The following is an 18,595-nucleotide window of genomic DNA, read 5'->3' on the forward strand; positions in this document are numbered from 1 at the left end:
AATCCTGGGACAAAGACCCTTGTTCTATGGGCTCCCATTTTCTGACGGACAAGATAGGATGGTGACAGCCCCGCACTCACAGCCGCGTCTGGATGGGACGGATGCAAAATGTGGATCAGGTAACGCAGAAGTGCTCCAGATTGCCAGCGGTTGGTACGTTAAAGCCGCACTAGCGTGACTGTGCTGTCATTATCCCTTTAGTGTCGTTGCAGATTTGGGAGCAACCTGCAGAAGCAGGAGTCCCACCGCTTTCCCAGCTCACACGACTGTCGCTAAAAAGGCGACTGGGGCTCCTGAGTCTTCCCAGCAGGGAAGCCCGAGGCTGAGGGCACCTGGCCCTGTCCGGGAGCGTCCGGAGCTGGAGATAAAGGGCCTCAGCACATGCTGGGGGTTCGGAGGGGCTGGTTCCGAAAGCTGAGGAAGAGCACACATCACAGCAGGGAAGCGTCTCCGGAAATGCTCTAAGTACCTCAGTGCTGAGTCCTGCGGGGCTCCTCCACCCGCACTCACAGGATCTGTGCCCTTGGGCCTCTCCACAGTCAGTGATTAATCGAATGTAGCCATGCGTTGTATCAGCTTCTGTGCTCGCACTCCCACCTTAAATCCCACATCTTCTCTCTAGGGTCCACGTTCCTTCTGTTGAAGCAAATTCTGGGTAGCTCTTTCGGTGAAGGTCTGTGACTAGCGAACTGCTTTTGTCACTCGCCTTTTCTTTAAAATGTTTCATTTAACCAGTATTCTTGAATGGACGTTGAGCTGATTTAAATCCGCTGTGGATGGCCATTTCCCTACACACCGCGAGTATATTGTTCTGATGCTTTCTGACATCTAATGGTGTTGTCACGACACATCTATTGGACGCTTGCCTTTGATTTCCAGAGGCTTTCTGATACTTCTCCTCACTGTTAATGTGCCGCTTAAAATACAGTAGAATACAGGTTTATACTATGGTTGTGTGTCTGTCTGGGGCTGTGGGTGTATCTGCGAGAATGTGTGAGCCCGTCCACATCCTAGTGTAACGCTGGGACTTGCCTTTTTAGTTAGCACATGGTGACTATCATCCTATACAAATGCTCGCACACGGACCTCACTTTTTCATTTCACTGATGGTTAGGCTGCTAATGAACAGACACACCGAAAGTTAGCAATCCTTTTACTGAAAGAAAATTACATTGCGTCCATTTTTGACATTATGAAAATTATTGAAATAAGTATCCATTTCTGTAGTTTAGACTCATAGGATATAATCCCACTGAGGTCAAGGACTTGTCTTTGTCGCTACCATACAGCACAGTGCCTGACACGCAGAAGGTGGTGAATGAAAGCGGGTGCAGCCATTTTAAACTTCGGCGAGCAATCCTACCATTGTCCCACATTCTCCCAAGCGCATACAACCACCAACCAGTAATTCTAGGACCTCTCCTGCAAGGCAGGCAACTCTTTCCACAAGAAAGCTGAAAACCATTTTGCAGAGATTTGATTGACAATTATGGGGATGCCCAGTCCTCCCCCCGGGGCAGCCACCGACTGCCTATTTAAATGTGCCACTGAAGGTCTTCAGGTTCGAGCAAAGGGACGGAGCTGATGCTCTGAAAATCCTCCCACTCCGGTAGCTCTACAGAACCAAAAACATGTCAAAAGTGCATTTCTGGGCTGGCAGAAAGGACAGGACCTCTTCAGGATCCTGAAACAAGGAGGGACCTGGGCCAGGGAGGAGGGACCACAGAAGCCAGTACACAGCAGCCACCAGGGGAGGTCTGGGCACAAGGCAGCAAGTCTAGTGATCCGGTGGCCCCAGTTAGTGGGGGGAAAGGACGAGAGGCCTAGGACACGAGTAAGATTAGAAATTGCAATCAGAACCCCACGGAAAGGCAAGATTTGAAAACACTACAACAACGCTGAAGATGCAGCCTGGAAACCTGCCGCCTAACACCGTGGGGAGGCGAGGAAGAGGCCCAGCTTCCTGAGGCTGGGATGGAGGGCGATATGCGCTCCCGCTGAGAACTGAGAACAGGCCCCCACGGTGGGTTAGGATTTATGTTACTCGTGCCTCAGAGGAAACCCCAGGCTGTGTAATTAATACAAAGAGTGGCCCTGGGAAAGTGATAACCCTTGGGCAACTGGAGGACACAGCCTCAAACCAGGCCCCAGCGGCACACGGAACATGGAAGATGTTCCAGGTCTTGGCATCGGGCTTCTTAAAGGCAATACTATTTCTACCTTGAAAGATGTGAAGAGGCATAAGAATTATGACGATTACACAGTAGACTGTTGAGATAACCTGGAAGACTTTTAGAAAGAGCCAGATGGACACACACTGGAAAGGCATGGGAAATTCCAAGCAGGATAAGGAAAAAGAGACTCCTACGTAGGCTTGATACGGGAAAACTGGAGAAACACGGAAAACCAAGAGACGATCTTGAAAGCATCCAGAGATGCTTTCAATTGGAGATTGTCTCCAGGATGGGCACGATCACTCCCAAGCCAAGGCCCTTCAACGGGAAGGAGCTGCGCTGAGGGCCTTAGAGATGGGACTGGCATCCTGGCTTCGGTGGTACCCCTGCCAAGGATGCGCTGTGAGACTCTAGCAGGTGGATGAACTCAGTTTCCTCGCCTGCAAAATGGGGACGAGCACAGTGGGTGCCTCTCAGGGCTGCCGTGAAGCTCAAGCAAACACACGTGCCAAGCTTCGCAGAATGACACACCTTGACCCCAGGGTAACGAGGTTTTCATTCCATTCCTGCCGTCACACACCGTCCACTCACCACAGAGCAGGGCCACAAACAAGGAGACAACTCCTGAGCAGTGGGAAGAGAAATCCGCGTTTATTCAGTGCCGGTCGAGCCAGAAAGCCGGGTACTTTCCGAGCGCCGGTCTCCCTGTGGGCCCTTGAGGCCCGCTGCAATGGTAATTATACAGAATTCCCAGAGGAGAAGCTTGCGCCTCGGAGGGATTGAGGGCTGGGCCCACGTGGGAAAGCCAGGGCTCCAGCTTGTGCCTGTGCGACCACAGAGTCTGGAACGTCCTCTCTTCTCCATGATTCTCCAAGTCCCCCTCCACAGCGAAGACCCACTGGTGGCAGCAGGCCTCTTCCGCCGTGGGTGGAGTGGAGTGGCGAGGGGTGTGCAAGCCCTTGTTCTCCTCCAGGGATCTTGGCACCGAACAGATGCCATCGGGGTGGCTCAGTGCCAGCAGGGCTGGCGCAGCCAGAAACACAACTCCTCCTCCTGCCCTACTGCCTCGCCGGGACTGAGGACCTGCTTCTCACCAGACGAGGTGGGAGTGGGGAGGGAGGGAGAGTGGAGAGGCCCCAGCACCCCCTCTTGCCTCTGGGCCCCCTTTCTTCCTGGGGGTGTCACCTGACCCCAGGTGGCATGGGACAGACACGCTCCTGCCAACTAGGGGACCCCGGCTGGCTCTCAGTTGTTCAAAGCCTCTTCCACCCATGAGGTTAAGGTGGCTGCTCTGCTCTGGGGCACGGGGCACTGCACGAGGGCAGTGGGGCCCTCCAGACCGGCTCCCCTAAAGGGAGCACGAGATGGCCCCACGCCCTCCTCTAGAGGCTTCTCTGTGGCCCCCGAACTCCTGCCGGAGGCGGTCAACATGCCTCCTGCTGTCCGATGCATACCATTGACCCAGATGTCCAAGTTGGCTCTTTGGTAGCTACCCTTCTAGTAAACATGACTGCTGACCTGCCTATGCAGGCCCTCGGCTGGGCACTTCAGCCACAATCCCAGAGGGCTGGCACTGCCAGGAGGAGCCCCTGCGGACTGAGTGGAGCAGGTAGATGGACAGCTAGCAGCCCAGCTTGAAGGGCAAGTCCACGCCAGAGCACTGCAGACAAAAGGGACGGCATTGGAAATGGTACCGAGCAGGACAGGGGACACCCACGTTGTCATCTCTTGCGTGGGGGCAGAGTTTAGCAGAGGGCATAGAGACTGGACGGGGCGGCAGAGGGCGGCGTCTGAGGCCCCTTTGCTTGGATGGACACACAGGGAGCCTGGAGCTGGGGCAACAGGGGCTCCAAGGCCCTCAGACGGTGCTCCTTGCAGGACAGGGCCCTGGTGGGACCGGGCACATGGCCAGGACCTGCGACCAAGTTTCATCTCCAGCTCTGCTCGGGCCTTGCTGCACAGGCTGGCAAGCCCTGATCCTCGGAGGGCTGGGCTGTTCCATTTGTGCAACGCGCTGCCTGGACTGTGGTGTGGCTCAGGAAGCAGGGCCCATGGGAGAAAAGAGGGGTGGCCTGGGGTCAGGCAGAGGGAGCTTGTGGTGTGACTAGCCCGACCGAGTGGCGACGTGACTAGCTGATGGCCCGGAAGGTGAGGAGGGGGAGGGTAGAGGGCATCAACACGAAGCGGTAGATCATCTTTACGTCCTCTTGCACCAGCGTCTCCACCAGGAAGTTTTTCAGCACCTAGGACAGAGGCGCGGGTTCTGCCTGGCCGGCCTCCGCTGCCTTCCAGGGCCCTGAGGGCGGGTGCCCCAGGAGCAGAAGCCTGAGGTTCCCGACGAGGCTGCCCGCCCCGGCCCCGCCCAGGCCCACTCACGTGGTGCAGCAGAAGCAGCATCTCCACCTCTGCCAGGCGCCGCCCCAGGCACTGGCGCACGCCAAAGCCAAAGGCCAGGTGTGGGAACCTGGTACCAGAGGCTCGGCTGTCCAGCCAGCGCTGGGGCTCATAGCGCTCGGGCCTGCTGAACATGGCGGGGTTTCGACCCAGGGAGTACAGGAGCACCTTCACCAATGTCTGCAGACAGGTGGGGAGGGGCAGGGTCAGATGCCCTGCGGGTGAAGGTCAGAGGGCGGGGTGTCTGGCAGGGGAGCCCTGTGGCCTCACTCACCCCGGCCGGGATGTGGTAGTTCTGCAGCACCAAGTCTGAGCTCACCTGTCGCTCCAAGAAGACACCCACGGGGTACAGCCTGTGCACAGGGGCGGCCAACAGGGTCCTCAGCTGCGACAGGGCCCTCGCTTCCCTTCTGCAGCCTCCCTAGCCCAGCGCCCACGGCCCGAGGGCAGCTCCCCCAGCGCCCTCACAGCTCGCTCCTGGCCCTGGGAAGCCCGAATCCCGAGGAGCTGCTTCCTTGCCTCTCCTGAGTCAGCCTAAGCTGCCCCGGCCTGAGCAGCCCCGGGCCAATGAGGACACGACCGACGACGGTCCCGGGACACTGAGGTGGGACCCCAGAGGAAGAGGCACCCCCATCCCTTTAGGGAGAGGAAGAGGAGGCGCAGGGGGATGTAGCCTTGGGCCAAGCTGCTGACCAGCAGCCCCAGGATCTGCCTGCAAGCCGCGGCGAGCGGGCTGTCCCGACGGCGGGGCCAGGGCTGCGGGGGGGAGCCCAGGTCTAGCGCGCCTACCTCAAGGTCTCCTTGAGGGCCGCCCGCAGCAGGGGCAGCTCCGTGGTCACCCTCTGGGGATTTTCTGAGACCCTGGCCTCGGCCAACAGGCTCTCCTGGCGCAGGGCCTGCTGCACTTCTGGGTTCCGAGCCAGTTCAAAGAGAGTCATCAACAAGGGGAAGGCCGTCTGCAGGAGCCACGGGGCCAGGGCTCAGACCCGGGCACAGGCTGCGCCCCTCCACCCCCAGGGCGCCCCTCCCAGAAAGATGGCCGCCATCTCCTGGGGCAGGGGACCTGCGTGCCCGGAGATGACAAAGCCCAGAGAGCTGACCGTCAAGATCCTGAAGCCACCTTGTCTGCTTCCCCCGAATCCCTCGGGGAGGGTGTCCCCAACCTCAGAGAAGACCCGGGCCTCCTGCAGCCGCTTCAGAGCCTGGCTCGCGCCCTCCTCTGGGCCCAGGAGGTGCCCACTCTTGCCATCTATTCAGCGGGGAGGGTTCCGGAGCCCCGGGCCATCCGCTCCCCGTGGGTCACCTCCCTGGCCAGCCACAGGCAGGTCCGAACATGGGGTCCTGACATGAACCAGCCACCCCGGGCCCCAACTGCTTCCTCCTCCTGGATCATCTCCATGTGCAGGGAGAGGTGTCCACCAGCCCAGCCTGAGATCTGGGAAGCTGAATATCTCCTAAATGCCGTCCCCAAGGCAGCGCGCCCCTGGCATCTCCTGATATGCAGATACGGCTCCCTGTTGCTCCGTCAGCTTTAGTCCGCGCTCTCTGCGCTGTGGCCCGAGAGGGAGCAGGAGTCTGAGCGAGACACTCCCTACACTGGCTCCCTCTAGCCTTGGATACAGGCCCGGTGCCCAAAGCCCCTCCTGACAGGGGCCCTGACCCTGTCTGCCCTCCTCTGCCCACGTGCCCTGTTCCCCCCGCTCAGCCTCACAGCCTTCCTTGCTGTCCGCTCTTGCAGGCCCTGGCCTGCTGCCCTCCCAGCCTCCTCTTCTTGGCCTGTCCACACCCAGCGCAAAGGCCTCCTTCTCCAGGAAGCCTTCCCAGAGCTACCCCCTGAGGCACAGGCCCTGCCCTGGGCTCTCTCACCTTGTGGTGGCATCACAGCCCCTGCTCAGGGAGTGTCTGCCCCAGGGGCCTGTGCCTCTGCTCGGGATCCTGGGTGCCCAGCAGGCGCTCAGAGGTGCTGGCAGATGCAGGTTCGGTCCAGAGACAGGCAGCTTCGGCTGCGCTCACACCCCGGGGCCCACCCTGCCCACTGCGCCGTGTTGCCAGCCACCTGCTGTCCCGCCCACACACTGGAGCCCCTTGCTGTCCCTCCCGTCAGTCTGTCACTGCCAAAGGATCTTGAGTGAGAGCCAAAGGTACTCTGTCCCTGGGAAAGGTCCCCTGTGTGGGCCTCCAGCCGCGCCTCGGCCCTTCCCCCCCACCCCCCCGCCCCAGGACCTAGACGGTCCCCGGGGTCTCTGCTGCTGCATGTCCCTGGGCCTCGTCCACTCTGCACTCTGCCTGGAGCGTGGCTTCCCACGAGAGTAACCACAGACTCCTGCCTTTGAGGCCTGGCTCCCGTGCTCCCCCTTCTCAGTTGGGAAGCTGGAGCCGTAGACTGGGGAGGGGCTTGGAGGAGACGTTTGCCATGGGAGGGGGCAGCCTGGAGGCAGGAGGGCTCCCTGTTCCATGGGAAGGGCTGGGCGCTGGCCTGACCGTGTCCACGCTCCCGGCAGTGAGGTCGATAGAGTTGGCCTTGATGGTGTCCAGGGTCATGTCCGCACGCAGCAGCAGCTCCGCCACGATGCCGCTGTAGCGCCACGGCTGGCCGAGGGCCAACTCCTGATATATCCTCCGGATGGCTCTGTTGGCTGCGGGACACACAGAGACAGAGGCCCTGGGTCTGGTGCTGGGAAGCACTTTTTTTTGTCATCCTCCTACCCTTCAGCCCTCAATAACCCCAGGTCTCCGTGTCCTACCCCCATTCTCGGAACAGCCCAGTCCAGCCTCACTGCCAGCTCTCTTGGGGACCATGAAGAAGCCACAGGTCCCTCCTGTGGCCTCCATTCTCCCCAGACTGTGGTGCGTGGAGGGGGCCCTGGGGTCCCTGGCCGCAGCACTGCCTGACCCCCCGCCCTCACCGTACTGGAAGATGTAGTCCCAGGCCTCAAAGTGCTCGTTCCACACGCTGGCGCTCGTCCAGCGAGACAGGCTCCTGGGCACGAACATGAGCTGCACGGTGGACTTGAACATGGCCTCCAGAGCGTGGATAAAGTTCAGGCTGTCAGGATTCGGGTGCTGGGCAAAGAGACCCAGCTGCTCTCCGTAAAGGACTAAGTGGCTGGCTGCGGGGAGGAGGGGGTTCCTGAGCCCGAGGCAGCGCAGGGCCTCACGACCACCTGCCCCCGGCCCTCCCTGACCCCACCCCAGCCCGCTCCGGTGGCGGCGAGCCCACACCTTCGATGGCGTAGTGGAAGATGCTGGGCCTGATGTCCAGGGTCAGACTCCCTCGGGCATTCTGCACCACCCTCGCCTTCAGGGCCCGGGAGAAATCCCTGGCCACCCGATCCACCAAGGGCGTGTACTTCTGCACAGCCTGCAGCGACAGCACGTCTGGGTTCAGCCTCAGTCGGTCCAAACGCCACTGGGGTCCGTTTCTGTCGAGCAGAGAGCGGGGCATCAGGGCGTCCAGAGTCAGCAGCTGGCCGCGGCCCTGTACCCCACCTTCCCTTCCCCAGAGGGAAGCGGGCGAGGCGGGGAGCCGCCTGTTGGCTCCTAGGGGGCCGCGGCCCTGTACCCCACCTTCCTTTCCCCAGAGGGAAGCGGGCGAGGCGGGGGCCGCCTGCTGGCTCCTAGGGGGCTGGCTGCCCACGTTTGGGCCTCGGCGGCAGCTCTTCCTCGGGGCAGCCTCGTGCGCTTCGCCCAGGGGAGACGGGGGCCTCTGCCTGAGCCTGCTGCGGGGGTTCGTGCAAACTGGCAGGCCCCGCGCCTGGCACACCCGTCTGCCCCCCGGGCCCTCTCTGGGGCTGAGGCTTTTGCTGTGAGGAAGGGGGCTGAGCCCCCAGGCAGGCCTGGCCCAGCTTTGCTCTCGTCACACCCCAGAGTGGGCAAGGCCCCTGGAGACCTTCATCTCCCGGCTCCTGCGATGCTGCCTCTGTGCCAGCCCCACCGCCCCCTCCCTGCAGAGCCTCCTGCTGCAATGTGGCAGGAATCAAGTCGTGTCTCTCCTGATACACCCACGCAGAGCCCGGTGCCGACGGGCCGCTGCCTGCAGGGCCTCCAGGGGGGCCCTGACCTGGACGAGGGGAGAAGTCCAACCCACACGCAAGCGCCTCGGAGGCCTGTGCAGGTGCGGGGCTCGTCGACGGCAGGCATCATCCTTCTTCCTCTGACCCTGCAGGAAGGGGCCGGGCTCCCCTCCCCCGCCCCAGGGCACACACGACCCCCAGGGGATGGGCACGATCTGCATCTGGAGCCAGTGGTCACCCTCTCTCCACCCACCCGGATGGTTCCCGGGCAGGCGTGCTTCGGGGTCTTCCCTGGCTGGCCTCCTCTCTGCACCCAGGCTGCCCGCCCCCTCCGTGCGCATCCCCACTCGCCCGCACAGCAAGAACACGCCGCACGTGAGGCCACGATCCTGTCGGTAGGCCAGCCAGGGCTCCAGGAACATCCGCCGGGGGTGAGGGCTCTCCACCTGCTGCAGCCGCTCCACGTCCTCGGGCAGCATCACAAACACCATGTGTCTCCCTCCCACGTCATACCTGTGGGACAAAGCTCCCAGCCCTGCCATGGCGCCGTGTCCTCCCCGGGGCCCCACTCAGCAGAACCAGTCCGCCGCTGACCCGGAGCGGGTCGTCCCTCCCGCCGCCTCACTGAAGCCTCCCCTCCTCTGGGGTCTGCGTTCTGTGCTCCCAGCCACGAGCCATGCACGGCCCCGTGCTCAAGAAGGCTGCAGTCTGCAGCAGCGAAGGCACAGACCTGCCCCGCTGATTCCCCTCCCTGCCCCTCACCCCCACTCCCCAGGCGCCCCTGCGCCTAGCAGGGACTCAGCTGCCAGTAGGGACAGAAAGTTAGGGTGCTCTCGCCGAGGTGGGCAGGGAGAGCTTTACCTGAAAATGGGCCCCAGCTCCTGGAAGGTCTGATGCATGTCCAGGTGTATGTTCTCAGAGCCCTGCTCCTTCCAGATCTGAAGCACCCGCATCCACTTGTGGCCGGGACACCGGGGCACGGCTTCGAAGGGCAGCACCGCCTTGGGGGTCGGAGTGGCTCTGGTGCCCAGTGTGCGTGCCCTGTGCAGGGACAGCCAGGGCCCTGCCATCCACACTCTGGCCTTTGCCCACAGCGCCATCCTGCTGCGCCCCCGCCCCCTTCAGCCCCATCCTTTTATCTCCCCGGGCTCGCTGGACCGGCCGACTGGATCACGTCAGAGGAGAAAGTGTCCCTGGGCCAGACCAGCGGTCAGGGCTGGAGGCCTCCAGCGGGGGAGGAAAGAGACGGACGGGCGCCGAGTCCGGCAGTGACGCAGGTCTGCTCGGGGGTGGCTGTAGAGAGCAGGGACAGGGTCTGGAGCAGGGACCCGATGGGGTGGGGCTGAGGGAAAGAGGCCTCCCTCCCCATCCAGTGAGGGAAAGAAGCAAGATGGATAGGTGCCTTATCTTAGCAAGGGATGAAAGGGGACCTTGGGTATTTTCATCCCTTTTCTACAAGGACCAGAGTGGGAGCAGTGCCGAGGGCTTTGCTCTAGTTTCTTGAGGCCGCATGTGTTTCGTCCACTCTTCCCCAGGCCCTGTGCTGGGTCCAGGGAGTGGAGGCAGGAGCCAGCAAGGGAGTCTCCCAGTCTCATGGGGGCAGAGAGGGGGATGCAAAGACACCACTGGCGGTGGCACTGGGACTGCCAGGGCACTGATGTGGCCGAGGCCCTGTCTGTCTGGGCTTGCTGGTCCCACTGAGGAGCAGAGAGCACCTAGAAGACGGGGTCACTGGGGGGGTGGACTGCAAGGCCCTCCTCAGGCAGGAGGGTGAAAGGTCCCCGCCTCCCCCCACGGGGCCTGTGCTCGGGGCCCGCAGCCTCCTTTCCCCCCGGAACCCGTGCTTCCGGCGTGGGCAGAGTCTATGACGGGGGTGTGGTTGTGGACTCCCCCCTCTCCCAGGGACCCTGGCCAGCAAGCACACAGCTGGAGCCACCCCTAAGAGGGGGTCCACGGTTTGGGGCCCTGACTCGTCTCACCCATGCCTGGCAGCCTTCTCGTGAGGTGGGTAGCGCTGTCGCCGTTCCCATTTCCTCAACAGGCTACTGATGCCCGGAGCTTCTGTCACTCCCAAGGCCCCCCCGTCCCGCCCAGTGTGGCAGAGGGGCCCCAGCGCCCTGACCCTGACACGGGGGTGAGGCGGTGAGGCCACCGCAGCGCAGGCTCTGGGGGCAGGACGGAGGGTATGTGTGGGGTTAGCAGGGCGGCTGACGACCTGATGTTACTGGTCATTCTACTTCAATCCGTTCCCTGCTCCTGACACTTCCTCGGGGAATATTCGGCTGGGGCAATGAGTCAGAACCGCCAAGGCCCCTCGTCAAGCTGAGATGTACGACGTGCCTCAGCCCCAGATGGTGTAAGAGCTGTCCTTGGGCCGAGGAGACGCAGCCTGCCCTTGCTGTGCTGGCGCAGCGGCCCGGGCCGGCCAGCCTCCTGCTGCCCGTTCCTCCACCCTGCGGCCCCTCCCGGCCTCTCCTGGTCTGCCCTTGGGGCTGTCGGGGCTCTGCCGTGTGCCAGCTTTCCCCGTCCTTACACATTCTGCCGCAGGGTGCTGGACATACAGGTCAGCCCAAAGCCGACGCCCTGCCCCGAGGAACTGCAGAGGTGGCTGCACCCTGAGGCGCCGGCACCGCGGGCTCCGGTAGTTGCGCTGAAGTCCTGGTGCCTCCCAGACCGCCCAGCCTGGCAGCCCCCTCTGCAGACTTCCTCCTGTGCTGGGGCCGAGCAAGCCGGGCGGGCGGAAAATGTCCCATAAGTCTGGGCAGGAAAGGTGGCCACAGGGAGGGTCTGAAGGTCTGAGCAGAACGCAGGCTGGGAAGTTTCCAGAAGGTCTTCGCAGGACACAGCGTCCCGAGGAAGGTTCCAAAAGGTCTGGGCAGGACACGGGGATGGCAGGGGCGGGGAAGGTTCCAGAGGGTCCGGGCAGGACACGGGGAGCGTTGAAGGTTCTAGAAGGTTGGGCAGGTCACGGGCAGCGTTGAAGGTTCTAGAAGGCTGGGCAGGTCACGGGCGGTGGGCGCCGTGTAGCAGGCTCGGACTCGGCCTCAGGTCAGCTTTTGCCGGTCCTGAGGTTCGGCCCTACCCCCTCGAGCAAGGTTCCGGGATCCCGCGGGCGCCAGTCAGCCATCCGAACCCCAAAGCATGCCCGCCCATGGGGTGTCTGGTCTTTGCCTACCCCCCTAGCCGCCCCTCCCCTGGGTACAGGCACCTCCAACCTCCCACGAAGCGGCCCCTCCCCCTCCCAGCTTCCGCTGTGTCTTTTTTCAGGCCCTTTGTTCTGGGTTGGATTTGCTGTCACTTTCCCGGCTTTTGAGATGGAAAATAAGATCCTCGGGCTTCAGCCTCTCCGCCTTGCTGCTGTGTGCTTGGCCTCGCTGCCTTTCCTGCCAGGCCTTGAGGCTGTTTAGGTCTGGTTTTGTTCTGGAATATTTTAATCATTGTGCTGCCCCAAATCTTTTTTGTTTTCTCCTGGGAGCGATGGGGTGTGGAGGCTTTACGAGTTGGAATTGTTCTTAATGTCCAAACGCGTGAAGCGACTGGTTTCTGCTTAACGCCACTGTAGCCAGGAAAGGTACCGAGTGAGTTCCCCAAATCCCTCATGGATGTGAACTCTCCCTCTGCCTTTAACTCTCGCGCTGCTCTTTGCCTTGACGTCTACACTGGCTGATGCCAATGGAGCTGTTTCCGCACCTCACTTCTGTTACCCCCTCTGCGTGGGGCTCTTGTTGTCAAATGTTTTATTTCTAAATGCAATGTGCATTAAACGTGCCTTGCAGTGGGATCTGCTGGTAAGGCGACAGCTGAACTGTTTTGTGTCGAGCCATATTCATTTACCTTCACGTTTGGAGCGGATTTTCCCTTCCTTAGAAGAGAAGTCTTGGTGACCGGTGTCTTCTTTCTACAGCGTTTGGAAGTGATTGTCCGTGAGGTTTTCCGTTTCTCCTGGTTTTGTGGGAAGAGCAGACATGGCTGGGGTGTGGCTGCCTAAAGGTATGGCCTGGCTTTCCTCCGGCAGATGTTCAGATTTTCACTGACTAAAAATCACTTTCCACGGTTCAGCTGTCGTACGTCTGAGATTGGTCTTCCTTGTGTGAGTTTTTCTTTGGACCTGCTGCACTGAACTTTCTGGGTTGTGGGCCGATGGCCCAAGCTCATCCTGAAAAATTGTCGTCTCCGCCGTTCTCTCTTCAGAGATCGGCTCTGTCCATCTCTCCGCCTCTCCTTCTAGGACTCCGGTTACACGGAGGCCAGATATTGGACTCTGACCTGCGCGTCCCCTCTTCCCAGGTCGGTGCGTTGCTTTGTTTTTCTTTCTCTGGGTGTCAGTTTGGACATTTTCTGTACACCTGTCTTCAGGTTTTCTATTGTTCTGTTTTTCCTGCATCTGGTTGGCTGTTAAGCCCATCCAGTGAGTTTTTCACTTTCAGGTGTTTTGTTTTTCTGTTTTAGGGTGTCCCTTTGATTCTCTTTGTGGATGTTGTAGGGGAGGGAAAGACTTCCTCTGCCCTCTTAGGCTCCTCTGGCTGGTCTGATCTAGTTGATGTGAGAAGGATTAACAGAAGGAAAAGAAACCAACTTAATTTTGTAGGTACGGAGGCCCCACAGGTATAGGACCTAAGAAGTGACCAGAGATGCCTGTCTACATACCTGTTTAGGCAAAGAATGTGTTATTTGAGAAGATTTGATATAACAGAGGGATTTTTGCTTGGGGTATCATATTAATGAAGAAGTAACAAAGTTTTTTTATGCCCCTTTCTCAGACTCAAAATCCCCCCATCTTTGGCGATAAGGGTGCCCTCCAATCCTCCCCACATAGCGGGGATACCTTCCCGTGGGACTCTTGCTTCTTGCTTTCAGTGGGACAACGTAGGGTCAGAGCGTTCTTCTGGTACTGGGTGTTTCTCAAGTAACTTTATTTTTCTTTATTTTATTTTATTTTATTTTTACATCTTTATTGGAGTATAATTGCTTTACAATGGTGTGTTAGTTTCTGCTTTATAACAAAGTGAATCAGTTATACATATACATATGTTCCCATATCTCTTCCCTCTTGCGTCTCCCTCCCTCCCACCCTCCCTATCCCACCCCTCTAGGTGGTCACAAAGCACCGAGCTGATCTCCCTGTGCTATGCGGCTGCTTCCCACTGGCTATCTATTTTACGTTTGGTAGTTATATATGTCCATGCCACTCTCTCACTTTGTCACAGCTTACCCTTCCCTTTCCCCACATCCTCAAGTCCATTCTCTAGTAGGTCTGTGTCTTTATTCCTGTCTTACCCCTAGGTTCTTCAAGACATTTTTTTTTCTTAAATTCCATATATATGTGTTAGCATACGGTATTTGTCTTTCTCTTTCTGACTTACTTCACTCTGTATGGCAGACTCTAGGTCCATCCACCTCATTACAAATAGCTCAATTTCGTTTCTTTTTATTCCATTGTATATATGTGCCACATCTTCCTTATCCATTCATCCGATGATGGACACTTAGGTTGCTTCCATGTCCTGGCTATTGTAAATAGAGCTGCAATGAACATTTTGGTACATGACGCTTTTTGAATTATGGTTTTCTCAGGGTATATGCCCAGTAGTGGGATTGCTGGGTCATATGGTAACTCTATTTTTAGTTTTTTAAGGAACCTCCATACTGTTCTCCATAGTGGCTGTACCAATTCACATTCCCACCAGCAGTGCAAGAGTGTTCCCTTTTCTCCACACCCTCTCCAGCATTTATTGTTTCTAGATTTTTTGATGATGGCCATTCTGACTGGTGTGAGATGATATCTCATTGTAGTTTTGATTTGCATTTCTCTAATGATTAATGATGTTGAGCATTCTTTCATGTATTTGTTGGCCATCTGTATGTCTTCTTTGGAGAAATGTCTATTTAGGTCTTCTGCCCATTTTTGGATTGGGTTGTTTGTTTTTTTAATATTGAGCTGCATGAGCTGTTTATGTATTTTGGAGATTAATCCTTTGTCCGTTGATTCATTTGCAAATATTTTGAGAGTTGTCTTTTCGTCTTGTTTGTAGTTTCCTTTGCTTTGCAAAATCTTTTAAGTTTCATTAGGTCCCATTTGTTTATTTTTATTTCCATTTCTCTAGGAGGTGGGTCAAAAAGGATCTTGCTGTGATTTATGTCATAGAGTGTTCTGCCTATGTTTTCCTCTAAGAGTTTGATAGTTTCTGGCCTTACATTTAGGTCTTTAATCCATTTTGAGCTTATTTTTGTGTATGGTGTTAGGGAGTGATCTAATCTCATACTTTTACACGTACCTGTCCAGTTTTCCCAGCACCACTTATTGAAGAGGCTGTCCTTTCTCCACTGTACATTCCTGCCTCCTTTATCAAAGATAAGGTGACCATATGTGCGTGGGTTTATCTCTGGGCTTTCTATCCTGTTCCATTGATCTATAGTTCTGTTTTTGTGCCAGTACCATACTGTCTTGATTACTATAGCTTTGTAGTATAGTCAGTATGTGGCGTTGGCATATTTTGGGGCAGCCTGCATCGAGCCCTATCAGTGCCCTCCTGAACCCTGCCTGGAATTTTCACACATTAAAGCTGAGGTGGTAGGTCACCCCCTTATTTCATTGAATTAAGCTCTTAGTCTTGAAAAGAGATCACTTAAGTAGTTGTGTCTCCTTTTGGGAGGTGGTGGAGCAGGTGGGGTCTTAAGTTAGGCCTACATTGTAGGAGAAGTCAGGCATTTAATAAGGCATTGCCATGGAAACTAAGGGAAAATAACGGTGAATGATGGGAGCAAATTATAAACACTGTCTGAGTTCTGAGGGCAGCCAGTCTAGAAGAGCTCTTCGTATATCTGAAGTGTTCTTCACGTGGTTTAAGGGCAGGCAGTGGCAACTTGACAGCTTTTCCTGGTTTGCGGCTGGAATGGCTCGAGTGATCTTTCTGAGTGGCCCACGTGGCAAGAGGCACAAAGATTGTCTATACGTGAGCTGTTGTGGTGATTTCTCGGAAGTTTATGTAAAGTTGTCCATCTTTAGTTTGCACGGCTTTAGAAAAAGGGCAGTTTTAGTTCTTAATGACTGCAAATCAGAAGGGTGGGAGAAAAATAGGAAATTTTAGTTTGGAGAGATGTAGCCAAATTTTGAGGAAACAGACTGGAAGAATTCAGGGTCTAGTTCATTTTACAGTTCAAAAACATAACGTAAAAAGTAGTCAGCAGGGCTTCCCTGGTGGCGCAGTGGTTGAGAGTCCGCCTGTCGATACAGGGGACATGGGTTCGCGCCCCGGTCCGGGAAGATCCCACATGCCGCGGAGCGGCTGGGCCCGTGAGCCATGGCCGCTGAGCCTGCGTGTCCAGAGCCTGTGCTCCGCAACAGGAGAGGCCACAGTAGTGAGAGGCCTGCATACCACAAAAAAAAAAAAAAAAAGGGCAGAGAACCTGAATAGATATTTTCCCCAAGACATACATATGGCCAACAGGCACATGAAAAGATACTCAACATCGCTCATCAGGGAAATGCAAATCAAAACCACAATGAAATATCACCTCACACCTGTCACAATGGCTATTATCAAAAAGACAACAAATAACAAGTGCGGGTGAGGGTGTGGAGAAAGGGGAACCCTCACGCACCATTTGTGAGAATGTTAATTATAGCCATTATGAAAACAGTATAAAGATTCATCAAAATACTAAAAATAGAACTACCATATGAAGGGGAAGATGGGACGAATTGAGAGTAGCCCTGACATATATACACCACCATGTGTAAAACAGATCGCTAGTGGGAACCTGCTGTATAACACAGGGGGCTCAGCTCAGTGCTCTGTGATGACCTGGGGGGGGGATGCGGGGTGGGAGGGGGGCTCAAGAGGGAGGGGATATATGTATACATATAGCTGATTCACTTCATTCTACAGCAGAAACTAACACAACATTGTAAAGCAATTATACTCCAACTTTTTTTTAATGACAAAAAAGAAAAAGAACTACCACATGATCCAGTGATTCCACTCCTGGGTATTTATCCAAAGAAAAGCAAAACAGTAATTAGAAAAGTAACATGTATCCCCAATGTTCATTGCAGCATTAATCACAGTAGTCACGTTATGGAAGCAACCTAAGCCCTCATCAATAGATGAGTGGATAAAGAAGATGTGGTATATACACAATGGAGTATTACTCAGCCATAAAAAAGAATGAAATCTTGCCATTCGTGACAAAATGGATGGACCTAGAGGCTATTTTGCTAAGTGAAATAAGCCAAAGACAAATACTGTGTGATTTCACTTGTATGTGGAATCTAAAAAAACAAAACAAATGAACAAATATAACTAAACAGAAACAGAGTCACAGATACAGAGAACAGACAGGTGGTCGCCAGAGGGGAGAGGTTGAGGGGAGGAGAGAAATAGATGAGGGAGATTAAGAGGGCCAAACTTCCACTCATCAAATAACTAAGTCATGGAGACGGAATGTACACTGTGGGGAATAGAGTCAGTAATCATATAGTTCCTTTGAATGGTGACAGATGGCAGCTAGACTTACTATGGTGATCATTTCGAAATGTATAGCAATATCAAATCACTGCGTTGTATAATGGGAACTAACCTGGTGCTATAGGTCGATTATACTTCAAATACAAATTCATAGAAAAAGAGAAGAGGTTTCTGGTTACCAGAGGCGGGGTGAAGGGAGGGGGAATTGGATGGAGGTGGTCGAAACGTACAAACTTCCAGTCACAAGATAAAGAAGTACTAGGGATGTAATGTACAACATGGTAAATAGAATGAACGCTGCTGCGGGTTATATATGAAACTTGTCAGGAGAGTGAATCCTGAGTTCTCATCACAAGGAAAAACTTTGTTTCTATTCCTGTTTTTCATCCACGTGTGATGATGGATGTCACTAGATGTGCTGTGGTCATCATTTCATGACGTGTGTAAGTCTCATCGTCATGCGGCACACCTTAAACCTACCCAGTGCCGAAGGTCCAATTATGCCTCAATAGAACCAAAAGGAAAAACATATCCTCCGTCGTGAGTTCTTGCTCCAGCGTTTAACGCCTGTCTCACTGTCGTGATCTGAGCTCACACTCAAAAGCAGCTGGAGTTCGATAACCAGGTCAGCCCAGGACTTCGCTTCCTGCTTTTTCCTGCTTGCTCGGCTTGCTTTGGAACAACCTAACCCTTGACCCCAGGAAAGGCTCCGCCCACAGGTCCTTTCTCTCTCTGCTCCCCACCTGTTCTGTGGGGTCCCTGGCTATGCTCCTCTGTGGCCCCCGCGCACACCGTAGCGCCCTCTCTGGGACCCGGAGTATAATACACTTCTTCCTTCCAAGTCTTTGCCTTGCCCATCCAACATTTCTAATAGGACAGCAGCAGGATGGACAGGCAGGGTCTGCCCCGGAGAGATCTCTGGAAATGGAGCCTGTGGGGACAGCAGGACTTTGGGGGCACAGCTAATTCAGGAGATGGGTGGACAAACACGGCCCCCCCACAGTGCAGGGAGCAGCCCCCGGCGGCATCCTCACAGGTCCGTTTTATCCCACAGGAAGGGCAGGATCCTTCTGGTCCAAATCCTTCATCAGGCGGGCACCAACAGCAGACTTTCTGCAGGCCGAGCTGCCAGGAAGGGGCTTGCTGGGGAGACAGTAAGTGACCGGGGAAGCTGAGAACAAGGAATCCCCAGGAGGAGGCTCCCCAGCAGCCGTGTGGGGGATGCACAGAGGACTGGAGGTAGCCTGTGGGACTGGGGGCTGGGGGCCCGGAGAAGGAAGGGGGCCGGGAGATGGGTGATTCTGAAAGGTCTCAATTTTGCAGTTCTGAGGAAGGGGGAGCCGCCCAGCTTCCTTCCTCCCGGGATTTACCCAAAGCGAGTGCTTCTGAGGAAGAAAGAGGTTGGATGTCTGCCAATCACTCCTTCCCACCAGGGCCCAGGTGACACCCATCCTGCTGGTCTGGGACTCAAGGTCCTGGATGAGGTCTGACAGGTGGATGCAGGTGGAGGCAGGTGAGCCCAGCCCCGCATTCCTATGGGTGGGGC

General features: G+C 56.3%; 1 protein-coding gene across 5 annotated transcripts in view; it reads right to left on the minus strand.

Moving 5' to 3' along the window:
• Nucleotides 1-2,313: 2,313 nt before the first annotated feature.
• Nucleotides 2,314-18,595, minus strand: part of LOC101316201 (cytochrome P450 11B1, mitochondrial) — a 43,226-nt gene continuing 26,944 nt past the window's right edge. For 2 of the 5 annotated variants that reach the window (XM_073794877.1, XM_073794874.1), the window contains exons 2-10: nucleotides 9,443-9,622; nucleotides 8,939-9,094; nucleotides 7,791-7,990; nucleotides 7,475-7,678; nucleotides 7,050-7,204; nucleotides 5,358-5,524; nucleotides 4,843-4,921; nucleotides 4,551-4,748; nucleotides 2,315-4,417 (exon numbers count right to left, since the gene is read on the minus strand). In XM_073794877.1, coding sequence (XP_073650978.1) covers nucleotides 4,304-4,417; nucleotides 4,551-4,748; nucleotides 4,843-4,921; nucleotides 5,358-5,524; nucleotides 7,050-7,204; nucleotides 7,475-7,678; nucleotides 7,791-7,990; nucleotides 8,939-9,094; nucleotides 9,443-9,534 — 1,365 coding nt within the window. In that variant the 5' untranslated portion in view covers nucleotides 9,535-9,622 and the 3' untranslated portion in view covers nucleotides 2,315-4,303. Of the gene's footprint in view, nucleotides 4,418-4,550; nucleotides 4,749-4,842; nucleotides 4,922-5,357; nucleotides 5,525-7,049; nucleotides 7,205-7,474; nucleotides 7,679-7,790; nucleotides 7,991-8,938; nucleotides 9,095-9,442; nucleotides 13,115-18,595 lie in introns of all 5 variants that reach the window. The other 3 variants (XM_073794876.1, XM_073794875.1, XM_004320123.4) reach the window with 3 other exon arrangements.

This window comes from Tursiops truncatus, chromosome 17 (genome assembly GCF_011762595.2).
Source record: "Tursiops truncatus isolate mTurTru1 chromosome 17, mTurTru1.mat.Y, whole genome shotgun sequence".
NCBI classification, from domain to species: domain Eukaryota; kingdom Metazoa; phylum Chordata; class Mammalia; order Artiodactyla; family Delphinidae; genus Tursiops; species Tursiops truncatus.